General features: G+C 43.6%; 1 protein-coding gene across 23 annotated transcripts in view; it reads right to left on the reverse strand.

Moving 5' to 3' along the window:
• The window catches only part of PPFIBP2 (PPFIB scaffold protein 2), a 216838-nt gene that overhangs the window by 97641 nt on the left and 105143 nt on the right, over nt 1-14054 (reverse strand). For 2 of the 23 annotated variants that reach the window (XM_078148366.1, XM_078148364.1), the window contains exon 1: nt 1706-1962. The exons of 18 other annotated variants lie outside the window; for them this stretch is intronic. In XM_078148366.1, coding sequence (XP_078004492.1) covers nt 1706-1762 — 57 coding nt within the window. In that variant the 5' untranslated portion in view covers nt 1763-1962. Of the gene's footprint in view, nt 1-1705; nt 1966-11135; nt 11235-14054 lie in introns of those variants that run through there. 3 more of the 23 variants (XM_078148367.1, XM_078148363.1, XM_078148361.1) reach the window with 3 other exon arrangements.

Below are 14054 nucleotides of genomic sequence, written 5' to 3' on the forward strand. Positions count from 1 at the left end.
CATAATGAGAATTATAAAGGCATCCTCCTCTCTCCACTCAAACAGCGGAGGCTCAGGTTAAGTCTTGGCCAGTATAAGATTACACATAGCCATTTCCTGTTCTTCTCCCCCCAGAGAGACTCCGCTTTCTACCCAATTTCTAGCAAATACTCGCTGTATTTTTTTTCCCCCTTCATTGCAAATGACTTCCCCGATCTCCAGGTCTCCTCCAATCCTTCCCCAAGTTTAGTCTTCCAGCCAAAGAAATTGAGCAGAGGTAAATATTGACCAAAGACTTTGAAAGTCAATCTCCAGTCTAAGAGATGCCAGGGGCTGTGATGGCAGGCAAATACAGCTAAGGTGGCCAGAACAGTCCAGACCCAGTTTGGAGAAAACAAAATGTACTTTTAATAAGGTGCAGCAAAGCCCTTTGTCAGCTTATGTGTCCTGACTCTTAGGTTTGGAAAATATGGTTCTCATGATCTCGGGTAGAGCCAGGAGCCAGGAAGGCAGGGATAGTATTTAGGGACTCAGTCTCAGGTCCTCTGACTTTAAAGGCAACCCTGCCCCTCTCTGTGTAGACAAACCACCTGACTCTGTACAAGGTATCATAACTGTACCCAGACACAGTTGGTCACTAGCATTGTGTCTGCGTATGAACAAAGTTACTGTGTCAAGTTCCTCAGGGTCACAGAGGGGAGGAAGTGGAAGGCAGGGAGGGTGTGTGGGCTTTCTCAATGTATCTAACTCAGGAAGATGTTCCCAGGACACAAGCAGCCCCATAAAATGCCAGATTTGACCTCTTCACCAGCTCTCATTAACATTTCCATGTTATTCCATTTGCCATTTATAGTGATGAAGGAAGTCTTTTTTCTTTCTGTTCTAAATTTATAAGGTTAGGTTTTCTTATTTTTGTTTTCTGTACCACTGAACATTTGATCTGAAATCACTAAAGGAATAAAAAATGCAGATTTGATACTGCAGATTTAAACCTCTCCCTGTTTCTTTGTACCGCCCCCCCCCCCAGCACAGTGCTAAAGCACATAGTGGGCATATCATATTGGTTGAACTGAACTGAATCTGCAATCGTAGAAAGAGCCAGCCTCGTGTACCAGACCAAGACATTCCTTAGCCAAATCAAGTCCTTTTATTCATTAACACAAAGGGCTACTTGACAAAACCCACAACTGATTACCCCAAAACCACATGCTCCCCAAGTGTTTAGGGCACACTTACAGCAAGTTTTTCCTTAGGAAATTCAAAAGCTAATGGGCTTACTCAGAGCTGTGATTCCCACTCCACATTCAAACACAAAGGATAAGGAAAAGTCACAGATTCTTCTGCATTTAGCACCCCACCGAAGCAAGTTGTCGTTTTTTTCTTTCCAAGTCTGAAGACTGGAGACACCTCAGGCACTCACAATTTTAAGAACCACCAACTGTTTAGATGGCACATTGGCAAAAGGAGAAAAGAGTTTTTTCTTGCCTTGACGCTTGCTCATAGCCCATGGCTCTGAGGTCCATGTTAAAGACAAAGCCAGCTGATGCTTCCTCCCCAACCCCCCGCCCCTTGAGGTATGCCTATAATTAGATTCTTATGAAGAACTTGGCAATGGCAGAGGTTTGAGGTTCTAAATATGCTCTTCCCACACACAGTTGCAACTTTCTAAAGTACCTCCCTTAACCCATCTTTAAAGAGACATGAAAGATAGCAATAAGTCACTTACCCTCTTCAGCCATGGCAAATGCTTGTAAATATCAATCTCACCATCCATGCTTTGCATCCATGTCAGCAGTTTTATTCCTTGGGTCTAAAAGGCACTTTTTCTTGGACCGGAGACCAAGTTTTCTCCTTTAAGGACTGCTATTCCCCTGCCCCCTGCCTCAGGAATGCGAAGCTGCTTTCGCATTTTCCCAGGTCCCTGGTCTCTGGCTGGCCAGCAGCCTTTTCCTAAACTGCTCCCTATATACATATACTCAGGGCCACTGGAGCATCCCCACTGCCACCCCACCCCCACTCTACTCAACTTTTAGGAGTCCCCCTTGCCGTGGTATTCCCCGATGTCAGCTCTCTGACCAAGAAGACTTGGACTATAATTTTTAAAAGATTTCCAGGCACTTTCTTTTTAGAGGTAAAACAAAAGAGAAAACCTAAGCACACAGAGAAAACGATCTTGCAGAAATGCCTTCCCTGGCTTTCTGTTGCTGGAATGGCTGGAACTCATTACCCAAAGACCCTCGATTTCCTGTCTCTGTTTGACTCAGTGGTTGCCAGCAGACTTTCCCATTCTCCGCCCCTCACAGTTTATTTAGGGCTGAGGATAAGGCTAAAAATAAGTGGTACTCTTTCGTTACTTACTGATTCTCACACACAGTCTTGCCCCCTGCTCCCCCCCCCCCAAAAAAAAAAGAACAGGGGCCCTTGGTTACTTTGAGGCTGAGAACATAAACATTAGATGAAGTCTATCTTTTACAAGAGCAGCACCAGCTTTGAAGTGGAAATTATCACAGAAACTCTTCCCTGGTTGTAAAAGGACACATGCCCCCAAATTCTGTTCAGATGTCTCCTGAGACTCCGGAGCAGACAAGGCTTTTTAAGGGGAAGGAAGTGGCCTGCTGGAATCTGCTTTGCTCTCTCTCCAGGCTTTGGGGATGCTTAGCTCCCTCCCTCCTGAACAACTCCCCTTTAAAAATGAACCATTTTAACATGAGAGCACAAAGAACAGGTTTCCAATAGGTATCTGGATAGGCTTGAAAAGCAGTTTCTGTGAAAAGCCTTGGATTCTCCCAAATGCTTTGTCCTCAGCTCCACCTCCTAGATTACAGAGATCCCTTTAAAACACAACTCAGGTGCTACCCCACCAAGCTCCCCACTTCCCTTTTTTCCTGACGACCCATAGTTACTGCTTTCTCAACTCTAGAAATTATTTTGCATCTATTTTGCATATTTACTTATGTGTGGACTTGTATCCTTGCAACAGAAAGTAAGCTTCTCCAGGGCAAAGACTGTGGCTTTTAAAAAGTTTTGTTATTGCATCACTAGAACCTAGCAGGGCCCCAACACATAGCCTAAGTACTTAACAAACTTTTGTTGAACTGAATGGAGCAATAGCTCCTGACTGATGGGAGAAGGCTAGAGGGGGATAAAAGTCCCCATTCTCAAGAAGCAGAGGGATTCCATGCGTGGTCTCCCCTTGTTCCCTTTACGACACTGACAAAAATCTAACTTCATTCAAGTTCTGGTGCAATTTTCAGGGTGTCTCCTCTTCTAAGAGTTCCAGCAAACTTCCCGCATTCTCACATGCCCATCACATTTGAGATCTCTCTTCCAACAGCTTTTCCCACTCATTAACAGTCTTTCAACATGAAGCCTAAGATTTGGGATGAACATTGTCTTTTATAAGAGTAAGACATTGTATGTGGGGGGGTGGGGGTGGTGGCAGCCAGTGGGCACCCATGTATGCATATGAAAATAGAAAGATAGAGTCTGCAGTTTCATTCAGAAGGGAAGAAAATCCTAACAGCATCTCTGATTTGCATTTTTTATGACTATAAGTTGACATCTACTCAAGTCAACTTGAGCAAGGTCTCCAATGGGGAGACCTTGCTCCAAAAGATCTTGGATACAGTACCAGCCTAACATTTCTTCAATATTTCAACGATGCATAATTTCATCAATGTAGGTCTCTGCAACACCAATTCTCCCTCCAGCAACTCACTTGGCAGCCCTTCTATGCCTTACCTGAAAGTCTTTGTAAGCTACCACTGTGGACTTAAAAAAAAAATCATACTGTGGCCAAGTTCATGATGAGTATCTCCAAATTTAAATTAGTTCTTGAGCAATAGACATGCAGTCATCACTGGGCTCATACTTAAAGCCTTTCCAGCTGGGTGAAGCTTGCCACCAGTTGAACTCTGTTGGCAAAGTCTTGACGGTTCCAAGATCACCTGCACGTGATCATGGGTTTTAATAGAATCTGATGCGACATGATGGAAAGGCTAGTGATATTCTAGGCTGTGACAGGTGAAGCAAAGTATTCAGGATGAGGGAGGTGCCAGTTCTGGTATATGCTGTCCTGGTCAGGTCACGTTTAAATTAACACGTCTAGGTCAGGAACAGCATTTTGGAAGAGCAATAACAAATTGAAGCTGATCTAGGAGACAACTGGGAGGAAGACTTATGTCCCCCAATCCATGCCCCAGGGTGTGCCGAGCACCAAAGGAGGAACAAATTCTATCTGAGCTACACCATCTCTAGTTCATAGGCAGGAGGAAAAAGGCATCATCATCAGCAACCCTTCCCGAAGCCCAAATCAGTCCCTCTAACTGCTCTTCAAAGTACTTCTGAAGGGGCGCAGTGGATAGAGCACAGGCCCTGGAATCAGGAGGACCAGAGTTCAAATCCGGCCTCAGACATTTGACACTTACTAGCTGTGTGACCATAGGCAAGTCACTTAACCTCAATGCCTAACCCAAAACAAAAACACAAAGTACTTCTGAGTGTTTGTCATCCTCCACAGAGCAGAGTCCAAACACCTTTTAGGCAGTACTAAGGGAATGCAATGGGGGCAGCTAGGTGTCATCACAGCACACAGAGTGCCAGGCCTGGGGTCAGGAAGACTCGTCTTCCCCAGTTCTAATCTGGCCTCAGACACTAGCTTGTGACCCTAAGCAAGTCACTTCACCCTGTTTGTCTCAGTTTCCTCATCTGTGAAATGAGCTGGAGAAGGAAATGACAAACCACTCCACTATCTTTGTCAAGAAAACCCTAAATAGGGTCATGAAGAATTGGATGTGACTATAAACTATTGAGCAACAACAACAATGTAGGGATTAAAATCCATTCACTTCAATGCAACAAGCATTTATTAAATGCCTACTGTATACGAGGCATTTGGAATAACTGGAGAAGAAAGGAGATGCTCAGTGCCTAGGTCCCTCTGTGGATCCAGGAGTCTCAAGAAAGCTCTTGCTTTTCTTCTCAAGAGAGAAGGCTGGGGGCCACAAATTCCTTTCTCTTGCATTTAAAAAAACTTATGAACTTCACAGACATCAACTCAAATGAGCATTTCCACATACACAATAAAACAGAAAAAGGGGATTGCACATGAAATGGCAATTTATATTATGTGCAATTTGCTTTTCTTGCCTGCCCTTTCTAGGATGAACCGGTGAAGACTCTCCGTCAATTATTCAGCAGCATTTATGAAGCATTTAGTATGGACCGTGCATTGTGCTAAACCCTGGTACAAAGAAAGGCAAAACAAAACCTGAACCTTAGGGAGTTCACATTCTAATGGGGCAAACAAAATATAGATAAGGTAAAAATTGGAGATAATCAGAGAGGCAAAATGGAGTCATGGAAGGGATTTCTTGCAAAAAGGGACCTTTTGTTTTATTTTATTTAAAAAAATTTTTTTTTAAATGGTGGCATTTTAGCTGAGACTTGTGGAGGTGGCCGTGAGGAGGAAGAACATTTCAGGCATGAGGAACAACCAGGAGAGTCAGGAGATGGAGGGTTTTGTTAGAGGAAAAGCAGAGAAGCCAGTGTTACTGGATCACAGAATAAATGGAGTGAAGTGTAAGGAGATTAGAAACGCAGGAAGGGGCCAGGCTGTAAAGGTTGTTAATGCCAGAGGATTTTATATTTATTCCTGGAGGTAATAGGGAGACAGGAGTTTTTGAGTAGGGGGGTGGGGCAGCAGGGTAACCTGCGGTGGTCTGACCTGGGAAAGTTGTTTTCACTTTTGTGAACCGAAGGGCAGGCTAGGTGAGGTGCTCCAGTGGGGAATTCTGGATATCCAAAATACAAGATGAAATTACTAGGCAACTAGGGAGTATAGGGAGAAAAGTGGAAACGGGCCCTGGGGTTTTCTCTCTCCACCCATTAATCTCATCTTGCCTAGAAGGAGATGAGGGGCATTTGTCAGTCACAAAGGACAGAAACCTGTATAAATTTGGCAGGGCATGACCAGGACTAGCTGTGTAGCAAACAGAATGCATGAACACTTAAACATGCTTAGTAGGAATTAAAATTCTTATCTCTACTTAGAACCTATCAAACACTCATTGTGCTGAGGTGTCACAGACATAAAAACATTTCGCAGAATTACGGAGTTGGAAGGGACCTTGAGCCTACCTGTGGCAGAATCCTCTTTAAAACATCCTTGGCAACTGATCAAAGGTTAAGGCTTTAAAAACAGGCAGCTAGGTGGCACAGTGGATTAGCGTGCTGGATCAGGAAGACCTGAATTTGAATCTGACCCCAGACACTTACTAGCTGTGTGACCCTGGGCAAGTCAATTAACTCTGCCTCAGTTTCCTCATTTGTCAAATGAGCTAGAGAAGGATATGGCAAACCACTCCAGTATCTGTGCCAAGAAAACTCTAAATGGGGTCACAGAGAGTCGGACATGATTGAAAAACTATGTGGGAGACACTGAGCTAAAAGATAGCAATTGGTTCTTAGGCATGAAGCTTATTTCTATGGATCATAAAATTACAGAATTTGACAGTTGGGAGCACAGCAGCCCCCCCCCCCCAATTGTGTTTACATACTAACAAACCAATTACTTACAATTAGGCCCATCAGGGTCTCAGATGCAAAAAGAGAGAACTACTTTTAAGGTGCCCTTGGAAAGAACCTAATAAAGGAAGGTGGTTCTTACATTTCAGGTAAAATCCCATCTCAACCAACTTTATTATAAAGAAGCTTCAGTGTATGATCTGATAACAGTGAGTACCCTCAGGTACTTGGCCTCCTGACAAGCTGGCTTCAAAAGGAAAGAGCCAGCCTGAGACAAAGCCATTTCTACTTGTTCGGGGGAGGGGAGAAGGGGAGAGAAGAAAGAGGGATGCAAGTTACTGCGTGAATTCTTAACATATTTTGATCAGCCATGAAGGAGCAAATGACCCTTAAGTTCCTGCTAACTTCAAGGAGCCACCAGAAACATATTCACTATTTAGCAACTGCTTTTAAAAATTTTCCTCAATCCTCCCAATCCGATGCACCCTAAGCTGTCTCTCCCCGAGGGCTGAGCAATCAACTCCTTCCAAAGCCTTCCTGGATACAGGGCTCAGAACTTTCCAGCTGAACTCATTTTCCACCTTCTCCTGGCTTGGCTTCTAGTTTATGAACATTATCCCTCCCCTCCCCCCAGCCCCAAGCACTCTTTATTTCTTTTTGTGTATTGTCTTCTAGTTTAGAAAGTGAGTTCCAAAAGGGCAGAGACAGCCTTTCCCTTTCTCTTTTGTCTCCTTGTGGTCGTGTACTTAGGCCCTTAATAAATGTTTTTTGACCATCTTAAACAATCTACCTGCGTACACAAAGCTAACCTAAACCATCAAAAAAGACACTTCAATGTCAGAGGAATCCCTCCTCCCATACCTTGTGAAATAAGTCAGTCACCTGCTGGCTGGCTAAGTCATTGGCCAGCCACATGACCATTGCAAGAGAATTTTACTACATCCTAAATTAATTTAACTGGTCCAGGTATTCCTGGTCACACAAAAGCTTATGAAATCATATCCCCACACCAAGTTGCTTCAAAGTCTCTTCAAAACACTAGTGGGGGTAGTTACATGGCACAGTGGACAGAGCTCTAGCCTTGGAGTCAGGAGAACCTGAGTTCAAATCCAGTCTCAGACACTTGACACTTACTAGCTGTGTGACCCTGGGCAAGTCACTTAACCCCGACTGCCTCACCAAAAGGCAAAAAACAAACAAACAAAAAAAAAACAAAACCAAAGACACTGTAGTGAGAAACAATTATTCATCACTAATAATATGGGAGGTGCAAATTAAACAGCACTGAGGTTTCCCTCACATTCATCCAACTGGCAAAAGGGAGAAAAATGGAAATAGTGCTCTACATGGGAAGGCAGACACATGCCTGGAGAATGTGTATGTGTGTGTGTGTGTGTCTGTGTGTGTGTCTATGAAGTGGTCCAGCTGTTATGGGTGCCAGTATGGACAACTGAAAATCAGTGGAGGGAATTTCTACACTGGGAGTTTCCACACTAAGTTCATGCTAAAAAAAGAAGTGGGATTGTTTGAGAAAAGCCATTAAATGGTTCCTACTTTTTTAGCCAGCAATCACTACTAGGTTTATAACCTAAGGTCAATGACAGAAAGGTTCTGAATGTATTCAAATATCTTACATCCCCATTTCTATTTAGTAGCAAGGAGTTGGAAGCAAATTATGTAACCATCAGTCAGGGGATGTCAATACAAAATGTAGTCTATGAATGTTATGGACTAGATTACTGTCAGCACAAGTTTCCCTCAATTCTCGGGTAAACCCTTCCCCCTCTACTCCTCTGAGCTATAATGATTTCTCTGCCAAAATTATCTTGTGTTCATATCGCATGTATTTTTACATATGTTTATATGTCAGCATGTTTTCCTTTAAAAGAATATAAGCCTTGGGGTTAGAGACTGTCTTACCTTTTCTTTGTATATGCAGAACCAAGCACAGCGTCTTTGCTATGGCAGGTGCCTAATAAATGCTCATTGACTGATGGCTATGAAGAATTATGAGATTGAATGGGAAGACCCGTATGAAGTCATCCTGAGTGACACACACTGCAGAGGGAGGGGACACTACAAGACAACAGAATTCGGGCAAATAATGGTTTCAGATGAGTGATCCTGAAACATAATTTCCTTTCTGTTGATACAAAACTAATTACTAGTGAAATTAGCAATCACTATTATCAAATAGTTTCACTTAACTTTTTTTATTTTAAAAAAATGTTTGTTTTTTTTTTAATTTGTAGGCCAATTGGGGTTAAGTGACTTGCCCAGGGTCACACAGCTAGTAAGTGTTAACTGTTTGGTCTGAGGCCGCATTTGAACTCAGGTCCTCTTGACTTCAGGGCCGCTGCTCTATCCACTGCGTTATGTAACTGCCCCTTAACTTTTTTAAAAGGGAAAGTATAATGCTTATTTATTAGGAAGAATTGCTATTAGGAATGCTTATTCACTATTCATTAGGACACCACAATTATTTATTGTTGGACAAATTAAAATTTATCAACTTAAAAAGCAACACAGTAACAAAACCTGTTAAGTCACCCAAAGTCTTAGCTGTAGTGTCTCTGAGTGGGTTCTATAACCAATCAGAAAATGGTAGCTAGGCAACCAAAGCAAATCATCCGCAAGACTGTTTGATTGGTGGAGACCGGTGATTTGGCCCAATCCCTGAACGGCTGTTAGACCAGTTGGGGTCCTCTCTTCGTCCACCCTGCCCTCTGCCCCTATTCCTGGAGGCGGACCGCTGTGGAGCTTGGGAGAGAGAGGGGCTGAGGGGGCGGAGACAGGGAGAGCTAGAAGGTGTGGGGACGTGATGAGGCTTCGTGACTCCACCTTCTTTTCCCCTAGACTTGGAGGGAATGATTCCTGTGCCCCAAACCTCTAAGAATCTAGCCATTCCTTCAAGATTCACTTAGGGATCACCTTTTACAGGAAACCTCTCTCAATCCCCCTGCTAATCCGCCACCTCCCAATCCCCACCTTATTACCCTTTACGTTTTACACTCAGAGACAAAACTCCAGTTGTCCAGCAGTACTTAACTGTTCTCGGGTTGGGGAAAGTTTTGAGGAGATGTGGTCTGAATTACTGTTATAAAGGTAATACACTCCCTGGTCTGTAGGTCCACTTCACACTTTTTATAGTTTGAATTTTGAGCATCGAGGAACTTGACTCTCATTTATATTGCTGTTTAGGGATTTACCTTCCTCCTGCAGTTTTTGGGGAACTGCTTAAGGCTGCTGTGTGTGGTATGGCTGCACTTAGAGCCATCAGGACCAGGCTGATATTTAAGGAATGATTCCTCAGCTTAGCTGATTAACTAGCAATATACTTCCAGATTCTAGACTAGGACAAGAGCAGAAACTCTTATTATATACAGACTAACTGACCCATTAGCCTAGTTCATCTAAACTGCTCCTAAACAGGGGTCCTGAATGTGGAGTCAGAAAGACCTAGTTTCAAATCATGCCCCAAACATTTACTAGCTATGTGACTTCGGGCAAGTCATTTAATCTTTCTGGGCCTCAGTTTCCTCATCTGTAAAATGAGAGGGTCAATCTTGATGACTCTGAGGCCCCTTCAGGTTTTAAATCTATGACCCTATAACCAAATTAGAGAATAGGCTAAGAAAATGCTTTGCAAGGGATTAAGTACTATACAGAAATGGAGGGTTGTTATCTAAGTCAAACAGAAAACCTGCATGTTTAATATTTACCTCCCCAGTCCTGAACAGGGGAAACCCACAAATACCTTTGGGGAAAAAAAAAAGTTCATCATCTATAAGCCCTATACAAAATCATTGGTTGCAGGTGCCCTAAAACTATAGAAACAAACTAGAGGTACCTTTCTCTGGGTCAGAACAGTGTGTGTTTGGAGGTGGAAGGGGTGGCAATTCGGAATGTGAAGTGCTTTGCACCGGGCTGGTGATCTGGCAACTCCTCTCCTCCTGAGGTAGAGAGGGAATGGGGTAGAGAAAAGGTGACCCAGAAACAGGTCTAATCCAAAGACAGCTATTCTAGCATAGACATGGAAAATCCATTGGCCGGCAAGCATTTTCCCCCTTTATTTCTGGATGTAATTTGGAAAAAAGAACTCATATGCTCATAATTCTGACCCAAGAGAGGAGTGTTCCCTGGATTTTGCCACCCAACTTCCAAACAGGGAATAATCAATGCTTTTTGCATATCCTGTGACAGGACCCAGTAGGTACAGCTTCCTGGTGAATATGTGAAGCTGGGTTCCCATGGAATTACTGAACAATTCCCCTTTCTCAGGATGTGTGAATGACTCTTCAAAACAGGGGTTTATTTTAAGCTCACTCCATGTCCCCAGGTGGGCTCTTATCTCTAACTTGTTGTTTGTCCTTCATCTGGGCCCAGTGGCAAGCTATAGATCAAGATGACTGGGGAATGGCCCCAGATGCAGTGGGAGGCCTTGGCCTTTTTAAGCTAAGGTCTTTCCAAGGTTTGTCTGGTTTTCCCAGGTTTCCCAGGTCTGTCTGAGGCAACACCCATTCACTAGTTAAAGGCTAGGTAAGAATTGAGGTAAAAGATGGCCTAGTTTGCCTTCACAAAAAGAGTCAGTCTGGGAGGGACTCTCTTAACATAGAAAGTGAGAAACCTACCTTGCTGAGTGGTGGGATCCCGGCACTTTCTGGGAATGGTTAAATATAAAACAAGGTTGAGCTCTTGTCATTCTTCCTGCTTCCAGAAGTACCAGGTCTGGACACTGGCAGCTGCTTTTGCCCTGAGTCAGCATCTTATCATCCAGAATTGTTGACGGAGGAAATTCTTGTGGGTCACATGTTCTTCTTCTGACCTATCACCTACCTGGGTTTTGAACTCAACTATCAGCCTTGAGCTTTGACCCCTTCTAACAGTGAGCTAGTTATGAATGGCCAAACATCCGTGTGTGACTGTGGCATCAATTTCACCCCAGGCTCAGTCTAGAGGGATCTGCAGGCTCTCTTATTTCTAGGGGAAACTTGAATGAATTTGGTGGGGAGACTGGAGTAGGGAGTAAGAGGGAAAGATACCTTCCATCATCATGACTGCCCATTTCATCTAGAAGTCCTGCTGATGTACTCCCTCAGAGAAAATAATAACGATAATAATCACTCACATTGATACAGCACTTTAAAGTCTGCAAAGCATTTTACATACATTAACTCATTCTGGCCTCATAACTATGAAATGTATTATCTTCATTTTGTAGATAAAATAACTATAGAAAAAAGAATTAAGAAGTCTCTTGTTGAGGATGAACGAGGAAAGTATAAAAGCTGGCTTAAAGCATAACATCAAAAAAACCGAGATCTTAGCAACTGGTCCCATCACTTCCTGGCAAATAGAGGGAGAGGAAATGGAAGCAGGGTCAGATTTTATATTCTTGGGCTCAAAGGTCACTGCAGACAGTGAGTGTAGCCGTGGAATTAAAAGATGCTAGCTCCTTGGGAAGAAAGCTATGGTAAATTTGGACAGGATACTAAAAATCAGAGACAAAGGTCTGCATAGTCAAAGCCATGTTTTTTTTCCAGTAGCAATGTATGGCTGTGAGAATTGGGACTATAAGGAAAGCTGGGGAGCCACAGAATCAATGCTTTCAAATTGTGGTGCTGGTAAACACAAAATAAAAAGAAAAGAAAAAAAGGGGCAGCTATGTATAGAGTATATAGAGCACTGGCCCTGGAGTCAGGAGGACATGAGTTCAGATTTGATCTCAGACACCTGATACTTGACAGTTAACTATCTGTGTGACCCTGGGAAAGTCACTTAACCCCATTGCCTAGCAAAAAAGAAAAACAAACAAACAAAAACTGTGGTGCTGGAAGAGACTTTTTTTTTTAAACTTTTAGGCAATTGGGGTTAAGTGACTTGCCTAGGGTCACACAGCTAATAAGTGTCAAGTGTTTGGTCTGAGGCCAAATTTGAACTCAGGTCCTCCTGACTTCAGGGCCAGTGCTCTATCCACTGCGCCACCTAGCTGCCCTGGAAGAGACTTTTGAAAGTCCCTTGGAGATCCAGGGATCCCAAGGAGATCAAACCAGTCAATACTTAATGAAATTAATTCAGGCTATTCACTGGAAGGTCAACTACTGAAGCTTAAATATTTTGACCACATAATGAGAAGATAGGACTCACTGGAAAAGACCTTGATGCTGGGAAAGATTGAAGACAGATGGTGGCCAGCTTGGCCAGGTAGTGAAGGATGGAAGGGGCTAGCATGGTATGGTCCATGGGGTCACGAAGAGGTAGACATGGTGGAATGACTGAGCAACAACAAAAACAACAGAAATCAGAGAAATTAACCATAAAAATAGCCAACACTTATATGGCATTGTAAGGTTTGCAAAGCACTCTCCAGAGGTTCTCTCATTTGATTCTCATAATGATCCTGTGAGGTAGGTGCTATTATTATGTCCATTTTACAGATGAGGACATTGAGGCTGAGAGAGGTTTTTGCGACATGCCCAGTGTCAAACAGATAGCAAAGTGTCAGAGCCAGGATATGACAATACCTCTTCCTGACTCAGAGTCCAGGACACTATCCATTATGCCACACTGCCCCCAGACATGGAGAATCACAATGCTTGTTCCACAGACTCACAACCTGGAATGACCAATTTTGCTTCACAAGTGAACTCAGAAGCCAGCTAGCAAAGCAAGCAGCAGGAGGATGATAAGCAAGTCTGACAGAGAGCAAGGCTTCCTTCCAGAGTTGCCCCTGCTGCCCTTGACCTTGGATTCTCTTATCTTCTGCATCATGTTGTGGCTGCTGTTGCATGCATGTCCCAGCTGGAAAACCATGCCTTTGGCAGATGTGAAAGGCCTCCCCCATCCATGTGCAGATCACACCGAGTGGGATCCTCTCAGAAGGCAGGCAGAAGGGCGGTCCTTGTAAACTGCTCAGGCTTTGGCCCTGGCTCTCCCTCCTTCCTCCCCTGGGCTCACAGCAACAAAGAGATGTGAGAAAATGGTTAGGGTTTTCTTCTTTTTCCAGGGCCACACTGTCAGTCCTGTATAGGCACTCCTCCTTACACAGTCTCCAGGGCCTTGTCATAGAGGAGCTCACCTTCTGAATGCTCCATGTCATTGAATTCCACAAACCTTTATTAAAAGCCCGCTCTGTGCAAAGTGGAAGTTTCTGAGGATACAAAGATAAAAGGGGATGTTTTCTGCCCTCAAGGAGCTCACAATCTAATAAGGAAAGTATGACATGGGTGGAAATAAATATTAAGATAGGGATTAAACCTGTGAGCTTGCTGGCACAGGGAACAGTGATGAGGGAACACCCTCTATTGATGAGGGTTGGCGCCTTATCTGCAACTTAGTGAGTTTCCTAGGGCACTAAGGTTAAATGCTGTGCTCGCTGTCACACAGCCAGTATGTATCATAGGCGGGATATGAACCCAGCTCTTTATCCATTATGTCATGCATTTGAAATAAGAAAGAATATACTGAGGGAAAAGGAAAGACTCAAAATGCTAGATGACATTCAAGGAGGGAGACCTCGTTTCCTGGAGAAGATGGCGCTTGGGCTAGGC

The sequence above is a fragment of the Phascolarctos cinereus genome, unplaced genomic scaffold (assembly GCF_003287225.1).
Source record: "Phascolarctos cinereus isolate Bilbo 61053 unplaced genomic scaffold, phaCin_HiC Scaffold_9;HRSCAF=440, whole genome shotgun sequence".
Classification (NCBI taxonomy): Eukaryota; Metazoa; Chordata; class Mammalia; order Diprotodontia; family Phascolarctidae; genus Phascolarctos; species Phascolarctos cinereus.